At 49.7% G+C, this 20,774-nt stretch overlaps 2 protein-coding genes across 3 annotated transcripts; one reads left to right on the forward strand and one right to left on the reverse strand.

Annotated features, from left to right (window-relative positions):
• Positions 1-2,321: 2,321 nt before the first annotated feature.
• Positions 2,322-15,075, forward strand: LOC128749002 (proto-oncogene DBL). Of its 2 annotated transcripts, none has more exons than XM_053848187.1 (26): positions 2,322-2,478; positions 4,027-4,161; positions 4,591-4,707; positions 4,783-4,932; positions 4,988-5,112; positions 5,190-5,304; positions 5,371-5,490; positions 6,044-6,235; positions 6,494-6,685; positions 6,765-6,945; positions 7,015-7,100; positions 7,455-7,555; positions 7,646-7,712; positions 7,772-7,887; positions 7,962-8,031; positions 8,133-8,225; positions 8,308-8,400; positions 9,329-9,454; positions 9,676-9,891; positions 9,953-10,045; positions 10,115-10,193; positions 10,267-10,312; positions 10,834-11,000; positions 11,128-11,240; positions 11,322-11,434; positions 11,503-15,075. In XM_053848187.1, the coding sequence occupies exons 1-26, from the start codon at positions 2,428-2,430 to the stop codon at positions 11,582-11,584; spliced, it is 3,039 nt and encodes a 1,012-aa protein (XP_053704162.1). In that variant the 5' UTR covers positions 2,322-2,427; the 3' UTR covers positions 11,585-15,075. The 2 variants fall into 2 exon arrangements, with proteins under 2 accessions (XP_053704162.1, XP_053704163.1); XM_053848188.1 differs by having other exon boundaries at positions 10,909-11,000.
• A 638-nt stretch (positions 15,076-15,713) lies between these two features.
• f9b (coagulation factor IXb) lies at positions 15,714-20,570 on the reverse strand. The gene is made up of 8 exons (XM_053848078.1): positions 20,023-20,570; positions 19,191-19,360; positions 19,105-19,129; positions 18,927-19,040; positions 18,723-18,854; positions 18,297-18,664; positions 16,594-16,738; positions 15,714-16,316 (listed from the first exon to the last, which is right to left on the reverse strand). Exons 1-8 carry the CDS (start codon positions 20,102-20,104, stop codon positions 15,760-15,762), a joined length of 1,593 nt encoding a protein of 530 aa, XP_053704053.1. The 5' UTR covers positions 20,105-20,570; the 3' UTR covers positions 15,714-15,759.
• Between the last annotated feature and the right edge of the window lie 204 nt (positions 20,571-20,774).

Consider the following 20,774-nt stretch of genomic DNA (forward strand, 5'->3'; position numbering starts at 1 on the left):
TGCGCATCGTTTGGCTTTAGCTGCTTCATTATTGCAGCCGTTGCCTGCCTCTTAATCCAGTTAAGCTATCAGGGATTGGATTTTTTTTAGACTACAAAGGGTTTAAAAATAACAACACAGGGACAGACACGTACGAGCAGAATACCTGGCTGGCAGCAGTGCCGTCGTAGATGGCCTTTAATGGCTTCCTTTTGCCTCGGCGTTGGCCAATAACTCAAGGTCATGAACTTTGATTTAACCGTGTTTATCCCTATTTAAAGAATCATTGGAAGTTGGGTGGCTAAAGGCGTGTACGTGCGACTTGTTACTTAGAACTTGTTATTATTAACCTCCTGGGCGAGTATTAAGTGTTATTTAATACTTGTAATCTCAATTAAAAAAGTCACAGTTCTGGGAACTATATGAATTTGTTATGTAATGACCAAAGGAAAGGTTGCGTGTTTCAGCTGACAAAGAGAAACTTTATCTCCAAATAACAGAAAGGAGGTGACAACATTCCCAAAGAGAATTCCCTCTCCTGTCGTATCGTGGGAGTCTTGGCAGTTCTTCTGTCCAGTCTCTGAGGAGGACGGATCTGAGACTCCCTCTTTTGACTGGAGCAACAACAGTCATCTTTCTTATTCAACAACATCTCAGGAACGTGCCAGAGATTAGTCCCATTCGTCTCCGTGATTCCCTTTTGACCTGCTCGACACCATAAATCCGTCCGCGGCCCAAACTGCTCACCACCAACAGAGCTGTCCAAACACTGACTTTGTGCTGGATTGAAATGCTTCAGAGTGATTAAGTTTGACACAATGTGAGAGTGGATCCGATTAAATGTGTTTAAAGTTTGATTGTTTCAAGAAAACATGTCAGATGTGATTAAAGCGGACAACGCCTATCTCCTCAAACATTTAATATATCTTAGTATATGGAGCTTCACATGCTAGCACTGGCTTGCGGCGTGTTAACACCAGTAAAAGATGAAAATACTGTTTTTAAGTACCAAAAATAATCAATGCGTTTCTCAACTGTTTTGCATTTTGCATTCTTTAGAATAAAAGTTGAAAAACATGCTTGTAGGAGGAGGAGGATTTAATCTAATAACTGTGCATATTTTCAAAACTAGTGTACACAATGATTGATGTAATTTATTATTCATTATTTCAGTTTCATATTTAATTGACATTTTGTCATTTATACTGTCATTACAGGCATGTTTAGTATAGTGTAGCGCCGATGTGACCCGGGAGGCAGAGGCCACGATGTCAGGCCCAGAGGTGTGTCTACAGGCTTTAAGTAAATGTTTGGACTGTTGAGATGGAAAACAAAGTTCAGGGTTTAAGGCGTTACGTCAGGGGAACAAACCTGACGCGTTTAGGTTCAATGTGCTCCTAATGTCATGTTTAACCCACATGTCTGACCCGTGGCTGCGCGGCTAATGAGGTTTTAGCTCACAAACTCAACACTAATCAATGTGCTTCTGGGAATCAGCCTCTCAGATCCCACTGCTGCTCTCTCCACGCACAAATCGGACCGACGATGGATGCCCTTTTTTGAGTTTCCAGCAGTTACACTTCATGTTTGCGCTTGTCAAAACTAATGAGATCAATTATAGAGACATACTCTTGATCAACTCCCCAAGATGAGCCTCAGAAGCACTTGGACTCCTTTGTTTTTCTAACTAAATCAATGTATATATTCAGGAAAGTGAAAGGCGTAGGACTACACATGCACTTCCATCCAGCTCGAAGTTTCCGACTTGCACTCATGTTTTTGAGCCATGAATGAGACAGAAGTGGATTTAAACAGGTCCAGGGAGACAGCAAGAGCTGAACATGACATGACTTGATAAGGCCTCAGAGAACCGAGAAGATGGGGCCAAACAATGAAATGTCCCAGGATCTGAGACATTTAACCGTTTAATTCCCCCTCTTTATTATACTTATGTTGATAGAATCTATTTAGGCCGGTGACAGCGGTTCAGTCACTTTATATTTGTAAATAATCGATCAGATACTCGCTCTTTGCAATGTTCGAATATTCACTCTGGGAAATTCAAGTGTCAGGGCCGCTGCTATTCTTTGGTTTTTAGCGACATCTAGTGGCAACACCGCATCGTTTCAGGTTTCAGACTTGAAATAAAGTTCTTTGTGTGTACGCGGAATTGAATAGAAAGATCCAGAACTAGTAACGTTGGTGTGTGGTGCGTATTTTTAGTTCATGGCGCGGTTTGAAGAACTTGGATCCGGACGAGTCGCAGGTGAACTGAGCGGACCACGGTCTACGGAAGATGCGCGCGCGCGCTCGCTCGCTGATACACGCCCGCGCGGCGGTTCCCCCGGACACCGCAGGGCGGGTGACCGAAGCTCCGCTGCTGCAGCGGCTCGCTCCCGACACCACGTCCCGCCGCAGAGTCGTCCGGGCCGGGAGGAGAGCAGGACCATGGCCGAGTCCAGTCCGCTGCGGGGCTTCCCCCGCCTGCGCCGGGCCGCGGTGAGTTCCAGCGGAAGGCGTGGAGGAGGCGGTGAGGACGGAGACTGCAGCAGAGATGTGGGCTGCTCTCACCTCACTTCTCCACTGCGACAGTCTGACACCCGCCTCCTCTGCCCTCCTCTGCTCTCGGCTGTTCATGGAGCGTCCGATTCACGCAACATGGACGAGTACCAGACTGTTAGACGAGCAGCGTGTTGGGTGGAAGCGCTGCAGCAGAGCCACCTCGGGATGGGTCGGGTCTGGTACCGCAGTCTGTCAGGACAACTTGCTCCGTGAAACCAAACTGCGACCTCTATCTGGAAATGTGGAACTCTCTCATGTTAAACGAAAGTCTGAAACAACACAGCAGCTTGTACGGCAGTCGTGTTTTTGGCCCGTGAAAGGATGCACGTGAAGGTGACTCGTGTCCACAAATAGTTAAGGCCGTTTCCTCTTTTCAACATGGCGGCTGTCAAATCAGAAGTTGTGTTAGTGATCCACTCTGGGATACGATGAGTGTTGAATTGGCTGTTTATAAGGAAGGTCAAGCACACCCACCAACATTAACCATGTCGATGAAGTGATCCAAACCACTATTTAGGTTGTGAGAATGTGTGGAGACCGGGACTGAGACCAAATGAAACACAGAACTAACCCTGAGTATTTGGCGATGAAACCATTTCAGGTCTTGATTTATTTAGAAACAGCCAGTTGCTTTTACACTAAGGAGCAACTCTCACCCCTCATTGGCCCGGACTCCAACACTGGAGCAAACAAACATCGTGCCAGTCATTTGTTTCGGTGTCAGAGACGAGGAGTCATTGAGGTCTGAGGAAGAGTGATGAGGTGCAGAGTTAAAGCCCCTTCAGACTGACACTCAGCGGCTGAGTCCAGCTTTAGGTCCACTTCCTGACCATCAATGTTGAGCTGCCTGTCACCGCTCCTCTGTCAGTCTGACTCCACTGCTCTTCTGTGACTGATATGTTTTATTTGGAAGATGGAAACAGGCTGCTCAGCTCTCTGATGCCACCTTTCCAATCCAAGTGAACTCTCCATGCACGACTACAGTGTTTCCTCCCAAGTTATTTTCAGGTTCAGTGGTATCACCAGAGGAAGCATCAGCAGACTAGGGCTCAGTCTGGCCCCCAGCCTTCAGACTGGCTCATACCAGTCACAGATAATCACTGTAGAGGATGGTTTGTTTCACTGTTGCAGTTACATGGACTATTGGCTATTGTCTGAGCTGTGCTCATCTCTCTCGCTTACCGAAAAAGAAGCTCAGTTTTACTCAGTTTTAAAAAGCTTTTCTTTGCCCGGACGGTGAGTTGGTGTGGTGCCAGTGTAACCGGTACTCTCAGTTGTGTTCTGGCCATGTAAATGGACAGTCAAGTCTGCAGCGCTCACACTCTCAACTCACAGCACAGACTGAGGTCAGCCAGAAAAGCATGGTGTCAACGTCAAAGTTTTACAAAATAAAATTATTTAAAGAGCATGTTCCACCTGCTACACCAGCAACCTGAGAAACCAAACTCTGATGACACTGACATAATGTTTTTCTTCCCCTGGCAGACATCCTTCCCTGGTAATCTGCATCTGGTCCTGGTGCTGCGCCCGACCAACCTGTTCAACTCGGCCCCCAGTCCGTCCTCCAGCACTGATCTGGGCTTCCGCTTCAGCCAGGATGACTTCCTGTTGAAGATGCCGGTGAGAAAAACAGTCTTTGTTTTCCTTTAGATTTTGCTCTCATTGGGTGTGACTGCTCGGAATAGAGCCTGACACCTGACACCATTTTCTTTTTTATTTCACATTATTATTGACTGCTATTGGACGCTACACCTCATCATATCAGCGCTGTTTAAAAACCAAAACAAGCAGCACGGCCTGCTACTACTTTTCTATTTTCTATATTCCAAGATTTGTCCATAGTTTTCCCCAGTGAAAGAGACCTTCATAGGCAGAGTTGCTCTGACAGCCTGCCTTAAAACTAGGGGAGCTCACAGCTGGGATGCTACCTCATCACAGTCACGTCACACAGCATCCACACCTCCAAAATTGCAGCCCAGTTTTCTGTGTCTTTCCTGCCGACGGGGTTTGTGTGGAGAATAGAAAGCTGGACGGAACATGTGTTTTCAGGTGGTGATGCTGCGGTCAGTGGGGGACCTGCTGCGCTACATCGATGAAAACCAGCTGGCCTCTGACTTCACTGGGAAGGCCGAGTACTGCCGCAGCGACTGGATCGTCCTGCGCTCGGTAAACAAGCTGAGATAGCTTCATCTGACCAGGAAACACGAGCTGCTTCTGTAAAAGTGTCTCTCTCTTCTTCAGGCGATTGAAAGTTTCGCTGTGACTGTGAAGGACATCGCTCAGCTGCTACAGGGTTTCGGGGCAGAGATATCTGAGACTGAACTTCCAGATGAAGCGAATGCCATCGAGTTCCTGCTGCACTCTCACACACACCGCTACAGACAGATGAAGGTCAGACTCCCAACTCTGGTTTTATCGCATGAATGTGACGCTGCTCTGGTTTCAGGATGACATCCGCAGCGTGCTGAAGGAAGGGCGCCTTCTGCTGTCCAACCTGGAGACCGTCAAGAGCTCGAAGAGGGACGTGGAGGACGACAGAGACATGCAGGCGGACATGAACACGGTCCAGAGGCGAGTCCAAGCCTGGAGCCTGAGAGCTGCCTCAGCAGTGTTTATTCCAACTCACTTGGATCACATTCTGATTTCAGGCTGCTCGCTCAGCTCAGAGACATGGAGGAGGCGTTTGACGGCTTTTTTGAGAAGCACCACCTCAAGCTGCAGCAGTACCACCAGCTCCTGCACTACGAGACAAACTTCCATCAGGTGAGGTCACTGCGCTGACCTCTTGAAGTCCTTACTGCCCGTGTCTTCTGCTGACTTGGTGTTCAGATGGAAGAAGAGCTGGAGAAACTCTTGGCACAGGAGAGGGGAATCGCCGACGTCGGAACGACGGTGGTGCAGACGGAGCAGCTGCTGAAAGAGCTGGAGATGCTGGACAAACAAGCTGAGGTACCTTCCTCCAGCTTTAACTTCAGAGCTAGGACCCTTAGAAGACTGGTCCTGCTGTCACTGCAGAGCACTATAGAGGCCCTGGTGTGTGTCTTTGTCTTCAGTAACCAAATCTCAGACATCATGGAGTAAGTAAATTGGTTGAAATTTTGTAAATTTAACAGTTTTTTGCTGTCTCAGTTGAACAAAACAAAACAAAAACAAACTGGTAACTTGCTAATTTAGTAAGATAATTACTCACGTGCATAATTACTCACTCATGTGCAGCATCCATTTCTTTTTTATTGACTCAGTGATTTTGACAGTTAAAGTGTGTCATTTTTGTAGTGTTTCTTTTTGTAGTATTTCATTGGTTCAAAACGTCTACTTCCTGTTTACAGAAGCCATCTTGGATGTTGTACTCAGGAAGTTTTGTTGCTGCATTTCAACGAAAAAAATGACGTCCCATGAGCTTTCGGCAGATCTTACCAAAACCTGACTTTAAAAGTGGCTGATTTTCAAGTGTGTTTAGCTTTAAAATTAACTCAACGTAAGTCATTTGCTCTGTTTCCAGGAGCAAATGGGTCGAGCACAGATCGTCATCCTCCACGGACACCAGCTAGCAGCCAACCACCACTACGCTCTGGCGCTGATCATCCAGCGATGCAATGAGCTGCGGCATCTCTGTGACGTCATCACGAACAGTGTGCGGATAAAGCGAGCGTCGCTCACTCGCGCGCGAGACCTGCTGCTGCGACTCGAGGAGGTGAGTTTACTGGTTACGTGTCTGTTCAGTGCAGCTACTGGCTTCAGTTGGAGGATGAAAACTTCAAAATAACTGGGTCATTATAAATGGGTTTAAATTTGGTTAAGAGTCCTGGTTACTGTTAGCCATTTGTTTTGGATGGTTTAAGGTGAAGGGCATTATGTCAGTGAGTGTCCTCAGAAAGATAGAGGTAAAAACCTGTGCGTGTGTGCGTGTGTGTGTGTGTGTGTGTGTGTGTGTGTGTGTGTGTGTGTACAGGCCCTGCGTTGGTGCGATGAAGGTGCGTACCTCCTGGCGAGCCAGATGGTGGACAAGTTTCAGACCAAAGAGGGGGCCCAGGAAGCGCTGCAGTACCTGAGCTGTCACCAGGAGAGGGCGCCAAGCGCCGTGAAAAACAGCCAGGACACTTTAAGCCTCGATTTTGAAGCCATCGTGACGCCCCAGCTGCAGGTAACACGGACCCCTGAACAAAAAAAACACCTCTCACTCAGACACTTTGACATAACACTGCACTGTGTTGTGTTCGCAGTCTCAGATCTCCATGGTAACAGAGAAGCTGAAGTCCATGCAGTGCATGATCAGGAACAGGGAGCAGTGCCTGAGGAAGCTGGCTGATGTTCAGGTCCGACCCATCCAACTCGTGGCCCCCAGACCCGAACTGGACTCCACCTTGCAGCGCTGCAAGTCTCCCCTATTCTCCCCCAAACACGGTGTGGCTACATCCATCAAATGCATGTTGACACCGCCTCGAAAACAGTACATCTGTTTTTAACCCACAGTGGACTTCAATGTGCTGAACTCCAAATTCTCCTTCGACCTGCTTCCTGGCAAGAGAGCTGCGAGGAGAAACAGCAGTCAAAGAAAGGTGAGGTATTTTGAAAGACTTTTCAGAGGAGCAGCTTCCTGTTCAGCTCAGCAAATCACAGACATGAAGTGGTCACACTGGAATCTGTGGCCTGAAGGGCAGCTTCACCACTGCCCCCAGCTCTGGACTCAGGAGGACATGAGACGTTTGAGGGCCAGGTCCCACTTCCAACTGTTATTATGAAGAGGAGTGCGTTGAAGCCAGAAGAAGGGTGAGAGTAAGGTCTCTTGACTGGGGAGTGGTCACGTTTAACCTCAAATACCGAGTGAGACCGCGGCTGTCTACCCACTGGTTCTCCCCTGGATGACTGAGCTTCTTCACTCTGTCTCTTAAACTGGGTGGTGTGTCTTTCAGATCGAGGTGATGCACGACTACCAGGGAAACCGCAGCTGCCTGTACGGACCCCTGTCGGAGACGGACTCGGAGGCCGAGGACAACCCTGAGCAAGTCACTCGGTATTGAACCCCGCACTTGACCTCCCACTTGACTGCATTGGTGGAGTGCAGAGCTGTTCCTGTAACATGCTGAATATTTCATGACGGCAGCCACATAATGAAGGAGCTGATCGCCACCGAGAGGATCTACGTGGACGAGCTGCTCTCCGTCCTGCTGGTGAGTGACTCCCTCACCATCCATCAGGAGTGTTTTGAAGCCGATGACTGTGTGCTCAGGGCTACAGAGCTGAAATGGAGGACCCGTCGATGCTGAGCCTTCTCCCCCCGGCTCTCCACAGTCAGAAGGACGTGCTTTTCGGCAACATGCCAGAGATTTATCAGTTCCACAGCAGGTGAGTGGCACAGTCGGACCGCTGCGTCCCCCTTGGTGTTAAACGTTCCATGTTGAGGTGTGCGTCGCCGCCAGGATCTTCCTCCAGGACCTGCAGGCCTGTCTTGAGACTCCAGAGAGAGTGGGGGCTTGTTTCCTGCAACGGGTGAGGAAAGGATGAGGAGGGTGAGAGTAGAGAGCTGCAGCCCCGGGAGCCATGATGATGCCTTGACTCCTAACGCTTGTCTTCTGTGTTTGGGAGGGCAGAAGGAGAAGTTTCAGGTTTACGAGCGCTACTGCCAAAACAAGCCTCGCTCAGAGCTGCTGTGGAGGCAGTGCTCCGACTCGCCCTTCTTCCAGGTATTTCTGCTCAGCCTGTCTCCGAGGAGAGAGCCTTCATGCTAGCTCGGCCTCTCACTGGCCTCTTGTGTTCTCGCCGCAGGAGTGTCAGAAGAAATTGGACCACAAACTTGGACTGGACTCGTACCTCCTGAAACCAGTCCAGCGTCTCACCAAGTACCAGCTGCTTCTCAAGGTTGCGTTGTGCACGACATTTGATTTTAGCAACATGAAGTGGTACTTTCAACATGAAAAATGGTTTACTATGTTCGGCTAAAGAGGATAACAAGTTTTAAAAGTTGGAAGAAGGAAATACTTTGAGTTTTTCAATTATTCCAAAAATATGTTTTTTTAAAGATATCTATATTTATTTATTTATTATTATTATTATTTATGTGTTAGCCAAAGCAGTTGAATTAGCAAGTTTAGAAAAGGGTGTACTAAAATTCCTCCTTCCTAATATTCTATTTTAGCTCCTTCATGGGAAGCATTGACCTACATTTAGAAATCTTTGACATAACTAGAGATATCGAGAGATATCTTTGCCGCATATGGGTTCAATTCAAAAATGATAATTACTAATGCAATAAATAACAATAATGAATACTCAATTTTAACACACAATATTGTAGCCAACTGTGTTAGCTGTAGCTCTTGCCCCACAACAGGCCGTTATTTTGACTACAGTTTCTCCTTATTATTGAACTTACTATTGAAGTTTTTAATAATGCCTTTGTTTAGTCCTGAGATGCTGATGCTGCTCATAAGTTAATCTACATTAGTGTCCTTGCAACTTAAAACGAGTCTGCAAACAGAGCAATTTAAAGACATATTTGCAGGAATGTCTGATCATCATGAAGAATCTTGCGTTTTTAATTCTCAAGGTACTTTGGAACATCACTGTCCCACTCTCAATAATATATGAATAAATGCCGTGTTGTTCAATTGAGATTGGCCTGAATTTGAGCCGAACATCCGCGTGGATGAGTGTGACGACAAAATGTATCCGTGATTTCAAAACACAATTTTGCACCTCTGAATTACTGCAAACTTAAAGCAGGAACCTTAAATCATCCAGCGCTGATCCTCCGCGAGACTGACGTTCAACTGGACTCTCATCTCAGGAGCTGCTGAAGCGCTGTCCGGAGACGCAGTACCACGCTGAACTGCAGGAAGCGCTGGACTCCATGCTGGAGTTGCTGAAGTCCGTCAACGACTCCATGCATCAGATCGCCATCACTGGCTATCAGGTTGGTCTGAGCGGGTCCACACTGGGGGTCGTGTTTCTGCTGTCGCTTGTTATCAAGTGAAACGCCTGTTTTCCAGGCAGTCGTCGTCTGATATGTCAGGTCTTTATCATTTTGAGCGGGCGATTAAAGTAGAAGCGCAGCTCCATTATTAGATTTCTGATGTTCAGCTCGGTGGATCTGGCGGGCACAGAAGCCGTGTTGTGTTGTGTGGTCTGACCCAGGGTGACCTCAGCCAGCTGGGCCGCGTGGTGATGCAGGGGGGCTTCAGTGTGTGGATCAGCCACAAGAGGGCGGCAGTGAGGATGAAGGAGCTGGCCCGCTTCAAGCCCATGCAGAGGCACCTCTTCCTCTACGACCACGCGCTGCTCTTCTGCAAGCGCCGCGACGAGGACAATCGCGACAGGACGCCCTTCTACAGCTTCAAGTCCTGCCTCAGGGTGAGTACCACGACTCGGACCCGGGGCCAGCCCAGGAGCTCTGACAGGATTCTCTGTGCAGATGAGTTCGGTGGGAATCACCGAGAACGTGAAAGGAGACGTGAAGAAGTTCGAGGTCTGGTACAGTGGCCGAGAGGTGGTGTACATCGTCCAGGTAGGACCTGTTTCTGGGTCAGCTGCCAGCTGTTCACCGACGGGTCTGGTTCTGTGTCGGCCCGTCCAGGCTCCGACGGTCGAGGTGAAGGTGGCCTGGCTCGCTGGGATCAAGAAGGTCATCGCCAGCCAGCAGAAGCTTCTTCAAGGTTTCTAGCACCGCACTGACAGTTGTGTAAGGTGAAGCTGGTGTGTGGTAAATGAGCGTGTGATTGTTCTCAGATGAGGCTCCCTCCCTGCAGCTCTCCGACAGCCTCCTCTCCGACAGGTGAGTCTCTGCGCCACTTCCTCGACACGACGCTTCCTTCAACTCTGAATCAAACTATAAAACATTCTATTTTTCATTGTTGATGTTAGCAGCATGAGGATGCGGCATGTCTCTCACTAACTTCATTAGTTTATAAACACATCCTGCTAGGTTTCTAACAATATCAATTTCAAGAAACAAAAAATCACAGTTAACATATGATGGTGTTCAAACTCGAGGCTCGAGGGCCAGTCTGGTCCGTCAAGTCATCGATGGAACTGCAGTGCCATCAAGCTGAGAACCATCTCCTCAGCTTGGGTTACTGATCATGTTGTTGTTCTCCGTTGTCTTCAGTCAGATGGATGGTGGTCCCCTGACTGAAGGAGCATGTCTGATATGATAACAATGTCCCTCCCATATATCCCAGCCGTCTGCAGGCATGTGCTGAAATATATGTGACGACAGAGAGGATGTGGATGATCTGTGACCTGGTCAACTGTTCTGTTGTGCTCGTGTCTGGTTCCTGTGCTCGTGCTGTTTAGTGCATCAGAGATGTGTGTGTCGTGGGGCGGAGCGTCGTCGGGGGCCTGCTCAGCGTGTCTCCCTGTCCCTCACAGCTCCACCACCACCAGCCACAAGTTCAAGGGGGAGGAGTCCGTACACACCAGCCCCGCCCACTCCGAGCCCGTGGTCCAGTCCCCGCGTCGCAGTGAGTAGACCACAAAACTAGTGGACAGTACTTACAGAGGTAATCAATCGTTTCAGGAAGAGGTTTTCGCAGCAGTTTTGAAGTTTCGATGTCGATTTCTGCCACATTTGAGCTCGTCTGTCCGCAGGCTGGCCTCCCCCTGCTCACACTGTAGCCATCTGTGAGGGACTGGAAGACTGGGGGGCGACCGACCTGTCCACCCTGTCCGACTCGGAGGAGGAGGAGCTGCCCGCACCCCTGGTCAGACCGCAGCCCCTGCTGGCAGTATTTGGTGTAATATTTGGAGTACTTGACCTTGAAAAGTCCCTGTGTGTGTTCCAGGTTGCGGGCAGGTACCGGGTGCTGGTGGAGAGCAGCATGGCGAGCGCTGATGACATCATCTTCAACTGTGGTGATGTCATCCAGCTGCTGCACGAGGATTCCTCAGGACTGTGGTAAACCTCCTTCGCTGTAGTTCTAATAAAGCCACGCTGCTCCTGCTGTAAAGTGTCGCCCCCTGCAGGATGGTGAAGAACATCAGCCGGGACGAGGAAGGACGGGTTTTGCCCGAGGACCTGCACAGGATCCTGGGAGAGACCTGCTGAGAGACAAGCTCATGGCTGTCGCCCTCCCCTTCTGAGCCGCTTCCTCACTAACATCAACAGGTCCTTGACCCGTCCAGGTCATGTGACAGCCGCCCATCCATCATACTGAAGCACAACATGGAATAACCACCTTCATCTCACAGTGACTGACTGAACAAATACAGCGGTGTGCTTTTATTTTTCTATTTTCCTGCTGTGTTAGAGTAGATGTTATGGTTTCTATTTTCTTATTCTGCCACATGTGAACTCACATCTGTGTCCAGGTGCCAAACTGCTCTGCTTGTGACTAACGCGGTTGCTTGGGATCCAGCAGGGCTTTTAGCAGCCTCCTCGTCCACACGGGTCACTGCACCAACAGCATGTTCGACACGGGACCTTTCAGCATGTGATGAAGCCGTCTTGTTTATCGTTTGACTGGAGATACGGGGCCGGTGATCGAGTGCGTCAGTAGCAGCGAGTGGTTTTGACCCGCAGCCTTGACCCGAACACACCTTCCATACGTCTCTTTATGCTGTTGTCGTGTCACCTGACAAGATGACAAGAGCTTTTTATTCACCGCTTGCGTTGCCTTGATTGAGGAGTTTGTTTGTAGTATTAGCCTCCAAGCTAACCAGCTCAGACATGACGTCAATTCCTGCAACTCAAGCTCACGGTGGCGAGTGGAGACTTTCCTAATGTTTACATTTACTTTGCTTCGTTCAGTATATTTTATATGATTATATTTTATTTTATATTTATTCAATAATCTTAAATTTAAGTTTTACGTGCACTCCAAACACTGGCATTTTGAAAACAATCTTCAAAAACAGTTTGAAAGACTTCTCTGGCCTCTTCACCCAGCCCTGGTGAAATAAGAACAACTACTATTTTGTCTCGCTTGCATCCATGCACCTGAGGTTTTCAGCTTGAAATTGCACCACTAAAGTCACCACAAAAGAGCACTACAATCTGGAATAAATTGAGAAGCAGAATAGAAAACGTTTGAGGCCTGTTTGCCCAGGGAAACGACTAAAACTTTCACAGATAAATGAGAGAGCGCAGCGGTTTACAACCTTGCATGTCGAGTCTGCTGGTCGACTGTATTGTGTCTAGGTTCCGCGTGTGAACACGGGTGTGTGTGTGCATGGCTGCAGGGATTGAAGGGAAATAGAGACATTTCACAAGAGAAAGACGAGTGTTTTCAATCCTAACTAGTGTTTCTTTATCAGCTTCTTTTCGACCGTTGAGTCATTGCAGCCCAGTCGATGTGGCTAGAAGAGCCTCCGTCCCTGGCCATGAGTCGGTGTGGTGGGTGTTTCACCCCAGGGTCAAATGTCCCGGTGAGGGTGGAGACAGTTGCTCCAACCATGGAACCACACTTGAGTCAGAGTCTTGGGCCCCACATGCTCCTGCGCCTCCTCACTCATGTTTGAAAAGGCATCTTCCAGACACTCTGTCTTCCACATACTTCTTCACAGCATCTCTGCACCCGAACGCTCCCCTCTGTGTCTGCTGCCCCCTGGATGTTTGGCTCTTTAACTTCTGTGGCAGTCCAACCTCTGAATATATGTTTGCCATTTTAAAGGGTTGGGAGGGGGGTGAAGCTGCAAGAAAAGTCTGTCGTGAAATGGTTAATCACCACTGAGAAAAGTAGAGAATTTAATTTAAACGTGACAGCAATTATCCCGCTGAAATATTCATGTGTCTGCTCTGTGCTGATTGATGTTGTTTTTACCGGCGACTCGCCCGCGCGCTGCCTCACTCTGCTGCATGGACACTTATTTCTGCTTGCTCTGCAGTTTGGCTCCACCAGGGGGAATATTAGCAGAGTTGGGTGGGAACTGCAGGCCAGGCAGCGCCGCGCCTGTCGGCCCGGCCTGCGACCGTTTTCATCAGCCTTTTCCCAGTGGCTGGATAAAGTCATCCATCACCAGGAGAAACAATTCAGACTCTTGCGCCGTGGAGTGACCCGCGGTCACCAGCACTTGATCGCTGGCGCGATGGAGACGGGCAGGTGTCTGAAACCTGTGATGAATGTCCGAGGAATGAGGCGGCCATTTTCCACTCCAATCCTTCTGGTGAGGAAATGACTTTGTTGCGTCATATTCTCTGGTGGATCTGAAGTGGTCCGGCTCTGGGACCCTGAAATGACAAGCACCATCTTCATCTTCATCACTCTTGTCCTGGACTGCAGTCGTGCACATCTCACCGCCGAGGGTTACGTGTGCTCGCCAGCGTGTTGTTGACTTCCTTCACTTGGTTTGACCTGTGCTCGTACTCTTCAGTGGTGAGACACTGTCCTGCGTTTCATTCACTTCCTCCTTCCTTCACACCTCCTCATGTTCCACTGACCAGCGAGGCAACTTTCTCCGTCAAATCCTCTCCTTGTATCTGCTTCCTGTCCTTCCAACCCTGCATTTCGGACTGATGCAATTTCTCTCTCATCGTCTCTCTCTCACACAATATAACAGTGTATTTACACTTGAATGGATTAAAAGCATCATTTTTTGGCCCAGAAAAGCAGTGCCAAAGCAGCTCTGTGACCCACATCAGGGTCCCGAACCACCAGTTGGAATCACTGCTTGAGTCAGTGACATGTGTAGCACTCAGTTTAACATCATGTTGTGAGCCCTGTGTCAGCTATTCAGCCATCTTTGTTGCAGCTAGCTCGACCAGTTCCCGTGTGATCTTGTTAGTCTCCCGTGCATTTTACCATTGTTTCATTAACACACTCCATCTTGTGACAGCCGCAGATTCTGCGGATGCTTCGAGGAGCGTGTGTATTTTCCTCGTCTATCTAGTGAGGACCTATTCTTGAAAGCGCACCTCCTAATGGGGACCTTTTGCCGGACCTCACAAGGTTAAGCCTCATTTCGTGGGTTAAAGGTTCAAACTAACTGGGTGATTCTAACTGGGTTCCAGTTTGGGTCAGAGACCTGGTTCAGGTGAGCCATGTGTTGTGATGGCGAGGTTCAGGGGGAGAGGCTGGGGAAAGGGTGATGGCCAGAGGTCCCCACAAGGACAGAGAGACATGTGTGTGTGTGTGTCACATCATGCGTTCTCTCTGTTAGATCCAGTCAAATCCAAGCTTTAGTCCCATCACTCAATCTGTAAAATGCAGGTCACCACCACCAGGTTCTGGCTCCCACAGCTGTGGTCAGATGTTCTTGCTAGTTGACGCCTCAGTGTCTTCCTGTCCTGCTCAGCTTAGCTTTAGTTTTGTTTAGATCCACAGAGGAAGTAGAGTGTAGCCTCGTGTGTGCGTGGACGCCGAGCGACCGGGGGGGTGCGGGGCCGCGAGGGCCCGCGGTGACGGTTGTTTCGGTTGAAGCGCCGCTTTGCACATCACGTGACGTCCGTTCGCTGCTTCTGCTCATTTTGCACCGTTTTATATTGTGAAGGCCTGTAACATAGCCCCCAGTATAGCAGATTATTTTATCAAATATAAGCACATGTTGGATTTGAACTGCCTGGTGTGCTTCTTTGACCCCCCCACCACACACACACACACACACACACTGTTGGGTTTTAACCCTTTGATTGCTGGTGAGTGGAGTATTGACCGCTGCAGCGTTCCGGTCAGAGAACTGGAGTCTTCAGATGAATTCCAAACTTATTTATTTCCCAGATGGGTGCAATGATCAACAGGAAGTTTCTATAAACAACATAATCACAGAGAGATTAGAACTGTATAAAACGGTAGTGCAGTGCACAAACTACGTCATTCAAATCAGACAAACACGCAAGTTCTTCATCATCTTTAACACTTAAACAATCCCAACCACACAGCTGTTTCACTCGGACACATACACACGTAAACAGCAAAGCGCAACACGGCAATGGAGACTGCCCTGCTCCGTAACTTCAATCAACCACCCGAACCGTAAAAGTGAAAGTAAACATCACCAGCTCCGCACTCACTATCACACACGCAGCAACAATGACCGCCCGCAATAACTATTTACAATATATACATATGAGAACGGAAACTCACATCGTCAGCGACTTCCATGAACATGCAGAAGAACATGCGGAAAAGTACGTGTAACTGTTATTCTCTGCTGAACTTACGTAACTAACGTAATTACTCGGGCAGCCACGGAAACAGCGCTGCAGTGAGAGGAATTCTCAACACACACATAAACACACATTTAAAAAAAGTGCTGGTTTCATTTTATTTGACATTTCGTTGAAGCTCAGCCGTTGATCTGGATCCCAGTCTTCTGGCTGATCCAGGGGAAGTAGCGAGACACTCGGGTGTAGACGCCGTACTTGCCGTCCTTGGCGCAGTCCTCCCCCCAGCTCACGATGCCGGTCAGGAACCACGTGCCACGGAAGTTGGTGGCGTGCGGCCCACCGCTGTCGCCCTGGCAGGAGTCCTTCTGCTGGCTCAGGTAGCCGGCGCAGAACATGAAGTGCGTGATGGGGCTGCGGCTCCGCTGCTTGCAGGAGGTGCGGTCCACGTAGGGCACTTCCAGCTTCTGGAGCTTGCTGGCCTGCGGGCCCTGGAACTTGACGCGACCCCAGCCGCTCACCAGGGCGTTGGTGGAGGACCGGAGGATGTTCTCGGTGAAGTCTCTGGGGCCCAGGCAGACGGGCCGGCGTTGCTCCGACAGCTCCGCCGGGCTGGACAGCTTCAGCAGCGCGATGTCGTGGTTGAAGGCAGACTTCTTGCCGTACATGTGGTGGATGTGCTGCTCCGCCACCTGGTAGTCGCGCTCCGCGCTGTCTTTGCTCATGAAGTCGTGCTCCCCTGCAACACCACGGGGGACATCTGAGGGCCTGAGAGCAGGACAAGGTCCAGGCTCTCTGACGGAGGGGACGCAAACCCTACACCCTGTGTGTGTGTGTGTGCCTTGTATAGCTATGCTTGTGAGGACCTTGTTGTCGGACCCCAAAAGGTTAAGACTCAATTTGAAGGTTAACTGTTCAAGTGAGCAATGTGTAGAGGTTGGGGAAAGGGTGACGGCCAGGAGAGGTCCCCACAAGGATGGAGAGGGACTAATGTGTGTTTGTGTGTGTTGGTTTACCCAGTCGGACGAAGAAGTCCTTTTTGGACTGCATGGCGTTGACCAGGCAGTGAGCGGCGGTGATGACCCAGGACTCGCTGAGCAGGGATCCGCCACAGAAGGGTTTGTTCATCTGCAGAGACTCAGAGTAGGACATCAGCGCCACCTGCGGAGCCACAAGAGACAGGAGAGGAAGTCTAGAGCTGTGGCCGGTTATGACCTTTCCAGGGTGTCCCTTTCTCTCTGACATATTTACGTGAGGAAGCCTGAGGGAGCGACTCTGCTGGGAGACACCTGCGCTGTTACTGCAGGTTTAATATTTAATATGATTTTTTTGTCTTGTGGAAACACCAACTGATTAAGAAGATGGATGGCCAGAAACAGGAAGGTAAGAAATGGCGCGGCTGAAGTGTCGCACGCCTCCACACGCTCGACGTGATCAGGATTATTGCGTCGGCTCAATAGATGCGTCCGGACTCTCGCCCTGTCGGCCTGGGCTCATTGCTTCACTTATCTTCAGCGTCTGGCGGTGACGGCGTGATGCTGGCGGACGCTGCTCATAATGGCTCGGTGCCAGTGGATTACATCACTGGCGGCGGTCACATGACCTGTCAGCCACTTTAGTGACTGAGAAGTGGCGAGTAAGACCAAGCCTTTAGAGGACGGATGAGCCAATCATGAAGGATGGAAGTAAGAGGCTACGTTACTCTGCTCATTGACTATATATGCATATATATGTTAACGGTGGGACGTTTAACAACTTAATTACCATGAATTAATTACAAAAAAATATTAATTTAATTGAACAGTTTGTGCCTGCTCCACTGATCCCACTGATGCAGCAGACACGTGGCAGCTAGGATGAGAACAACAACAACAAACATGGAGGAATCCTCCCTGAACCAAAGCAAACTAAAGCAGCTGTTTGCTTTGGTTCAGGGAGGATTTTCACTAGACAATGTCCAGGGTTTCCACTGCTCTGAATGGACTTAAAATTCTTATAAAACTGAAATTCTTACAAATATTTTCAATACATGAAAAGAGCTTTAGTTTAAATAAGGTGATATAAAAACTTGAATATAGTCACCATGGTGATTTATTTTGCTGTTGTCAAACCGATGCAAAAATGTATGTATAGTATAAATATGAATGCTTGTGGAAGGTAGCAAACACATGAGTGAAATAACTGAACAGAACTCCAGGTTCATAGTCTCACTCTGAGGTGATGTGCGCAACATAACTGCAGACAGACATGTGGCCTGCAGTCCATGTTACACAGCAGGAGCAAAGGAGCGGCGATAGTTTGTCCTCACTAGGAAGCCATGCACCAGTGCTGCACCAGTACCCCAGGTGACCCGCAGAGGTCCGACTGAAAAGAGGATTAAAGTGCTCATTTAATTATGACGGCTGATATTTGAAATGACGGAGGCGACAGGCGCTTAAGATCTTATCGTCTTCCACCTGTCGCAGATGAGTCACTCTGGATTTTGCTAAAACATAGCGCATCTTTCATCTGCTTCAGAGGCACGAGTCTGAGTCTCACGGGCATGATTCTCTGCAGTGAGTGCCTCAAACCTGTGGGGTCAAACTGGAGGTCAAACCCGGGGCCAGCTAGAGAGCTGAGCCAGAAGCGTCTGATGTCACCTTCAGTTTAAAACTTGAGCTGGGCCCCTGACTCAGAGTGTTTCGGCCCCAGTCTAGAGGGTCCAGCAGGTGTCCAGTACCTGCCAGGGGATCTCTCCGGGCTTGGCCTCGTCTCCTCCCACGATCCTCTGGTCGCTGTTCTCCTCGGCGGTGATGGTGGCGCTGGTGGGGTAGAAGGCCCCGCCCAGGTTGGTCTGGTTGGCGTCCACCACCCTCCCGGCGTCGTCCCAGTACACGACCTTCGTGACCTCTGTGGCCTCCACTGACCTCCGGGAGCGGTTCTGCCCGCTGGACTGGAGACTGTAGTCGTACAGCTGCGACACGTTGTAGTCGTTGTAGTTGAAGTCGTAGTTGTAGTCCACGAAGTCGAGGTCGGAGCGGTTGGACGATGGCGGGCTCAGGAAGGACCTGACGCGAGGCCCCCCCACCACGCCGCAGCTGAAAGGTTCTGAGGAGCAGAGGTTGAGATGAGACGCCCTGCGAGGCAGCGCTCCGGCGCCTGTCACCTGTCGGGACGCAGCTCTTCTTGTCGGCGCCCAGCCTGTAGCCGGAGGCGCACTGGCACACGGCGCGGTTCTCCACCATCTCACAGAAGTGGGAGCAGCCGCCGTTGTCCACCGTGCACAGCTTGTCCACCTCTGCACACAGAGCAAACCTTTGGGTCTCCTGCGGCCGGCGTGACTCCGCCTCCTCCTCCTCCTCGCTCTCACCGATCTCGCAGTTCTTGCCATCGAAGTTGGGCTTGCACCAGCAGACGTAGGAGCCCACGCCGTCCGTGCACGCACCTCCGTTCTGGCAGGGCTGGGGTTGGCACTGGTCGCCGTCTGAGCGACACACACACGGTAAAACAAGCTTCCCGCGGCTGCCAGCAGCGCCCTCGGGTCTCACCCACGTATCCGGCCCAGAACTCCATCTGAAACAAGAGCACACTCTGTTCCACTCAGCGCTCCAGGCCCGCTCACCCGTCTACGCACGGTTTTCTCGTCGTTCTCGAAGTATTCCCGCGCCTCCTCCATGGAGCACTGCTCTTCCCGACACTCTCGCTCCAGGTTGGCCTTCTGCAGCACTTCCTCCAGGCCGCTGTTGAAGCGCCGCAGACGCCGCAGCACGCTGTGCGCCGTCGGTGGAGACATGAACACAGGACCTGCCGGGAAACACGCCAGATGTGAATGTCACTTCTGCCACCGAGTGTCAGTCCCATAATGCACTGCAACAGATGGCAGGTGATGCTTGCGTTCCTGACGTTATTCCAGCGTTTTTTTATTTTTTATGTCAGTGTTTCAGTTGGTTCTGAACACAGCAAGCAACGAGGAGAAGACTAGTTTTGCTGGTGAAAAGTGGAGTGAAGGACAGTGAAAGTAAAATTCCACACTCACAATCTCTGCGTCGGAAAAATAAATGCTCTAAGAATAAGGAATTGAAACAGCCAGTGAAAATTCTCTGGACCAGAGCAGCAGACTCAGTTATTAAAGTGCGATTCATTGTTTGACCTTTGATTCATTTGATAAATTTTTTTAAACCAATGTCTCTTTTGAGATGGAAGCTGGGGACTGGAGGAAAGTGCAGGGCTGCAGCTTCTCTTCAAACCAGTCTGAGGCCCTGCGCTGACCTCAGCGTGACCTTTGAGCCAGCTCCAGCTGGGCCTGAACAGGGAAGTGAATTTCCGTCTCTGGAGCCACTCCGGACTCGGGTTCCTCCGTCAGACCCGGCTCGTCTCTGCCACCCTCACATGAGCGACTGGAGTCTTTGGCTGGACGACGCTCAGCAGGTGAAAATCCCGCGGTTGGAAGCGGGTCATCGTCTTACCTGGACCGGGCCGGTCTGCTCCGCTCGGACTCGCTCCCAGCATCATGGCACCCACCACCAGCAGCAAACAAACGCTCCCCATGTTCAGCCTGCGACCGTTTTGGAGCGCACCCGGCTGCTTTCTCCTCCGACTCCAAAGTACAGGGAGCAACTGTTGTTTACTGGAGCGGGAGCTCACACATTAAAGTCCGATGTTCTGTTTGATCGCTCCTGAATCATCCGGGAGCTGGTGAGCGGGAGGTGGCGGTCGGGGTCGGTGCGGGGGCTCGTGTGTTGACCCAGTTCAAGCCTCACGTACATCAGAGCAAACACCTCTGGGAGGGCGGAGCCCAAACATGGACACAAACAAGCTGGCTGGCAGTGAAAACCTTTGTCCTACATTTCAGTTTCTGTTGCGTTTAGGTCAGAGAAATTTAGATTTTGTTGTTTTTAGGTCAGAGAAATTTTAGTTTTTGTTGTGTTTAGGTCAGAGAAATTTAGATTTTGTTGTGTTTAGGTGAGAGAAATTTAGATTTTGTTGCGTTTACGTCAGAGAAATTTAGGTTTTGTTGTGTTTAGGTCAGAAAAATGTACATGTTTGTTGCGTTTAGGTGAGAGAAATTTAGATTTTGTTGCGTTTAGGTCAGAGAAATTTAAGTTTTTGTTATGTTTGCATCAGAGAAATTTTAGTTTTTGTTGGGTTTAGGTCACAGAAATTTAGATTTTGTTGTGTTTAGTTGAGAGAAATTTAGATTTTGTTGTGTTTAGGTCAG

This window comes from Synchiropus splendidus, chromosome 17 (assembly GCF_027744825.2).
Source record: "Synchiropus splendidus isolate RoL2022-P1 chromosome 17, RoL_Sspl_1.0, whole genome shotgun sequence".
NCBI classification, from domain to species: domain Eukaryota; kingdom Metazoa; phylum Chordata; class Actinopteri; order Syngnathiformes; family Callionymidae; genus Synchiropus; species Synchiropus splendidus.

Coding starts and splice junctions, on each gene's coding strand:
- LOC128749002 (XM_053848187.1), top strand. CDS start 2,428: ATGGCCGAGTCCAGTCCGCTGCGGGGCTTCCCCCGCCTGCGCCGGGCC. Junction 7,888..7,961: donor ATTTATCAGTTCCACAGCAG/GTGAGTGGCACA, acceptor CGTCGCCGCCAG/GATCTTCCTCCAGGACCTGC. Junction 9,892..9,952: donor GCTTCAAGTCCTGCCTCAGG/GTGAGTACCACG, acceptor TTCTCTGTGCAG/ATGAGTTCGGTGGGAATCAC.
- f9b (XM_053848078.1), bottom strand. CDS start 20,104: ATGGGGAGCGTTTGTTTGCTGCTGGTGGTGGGTGCCATGATGCTGGGA. Junction 18,855..18,926: donor TGGCAAGAACTGCGAGATCG/GTGAGAGCGAGG, acceptor CTCTGTGTGCAG/AGGTGGACAAGCTGTGCACG. Junction 16,739..18,296: donor CCGGAGAGATCCCCTGGCAG/GTACTGGACACC, acceptor GTGGCTCCGCAG/GTGGCGCTGATGTCCTACTC.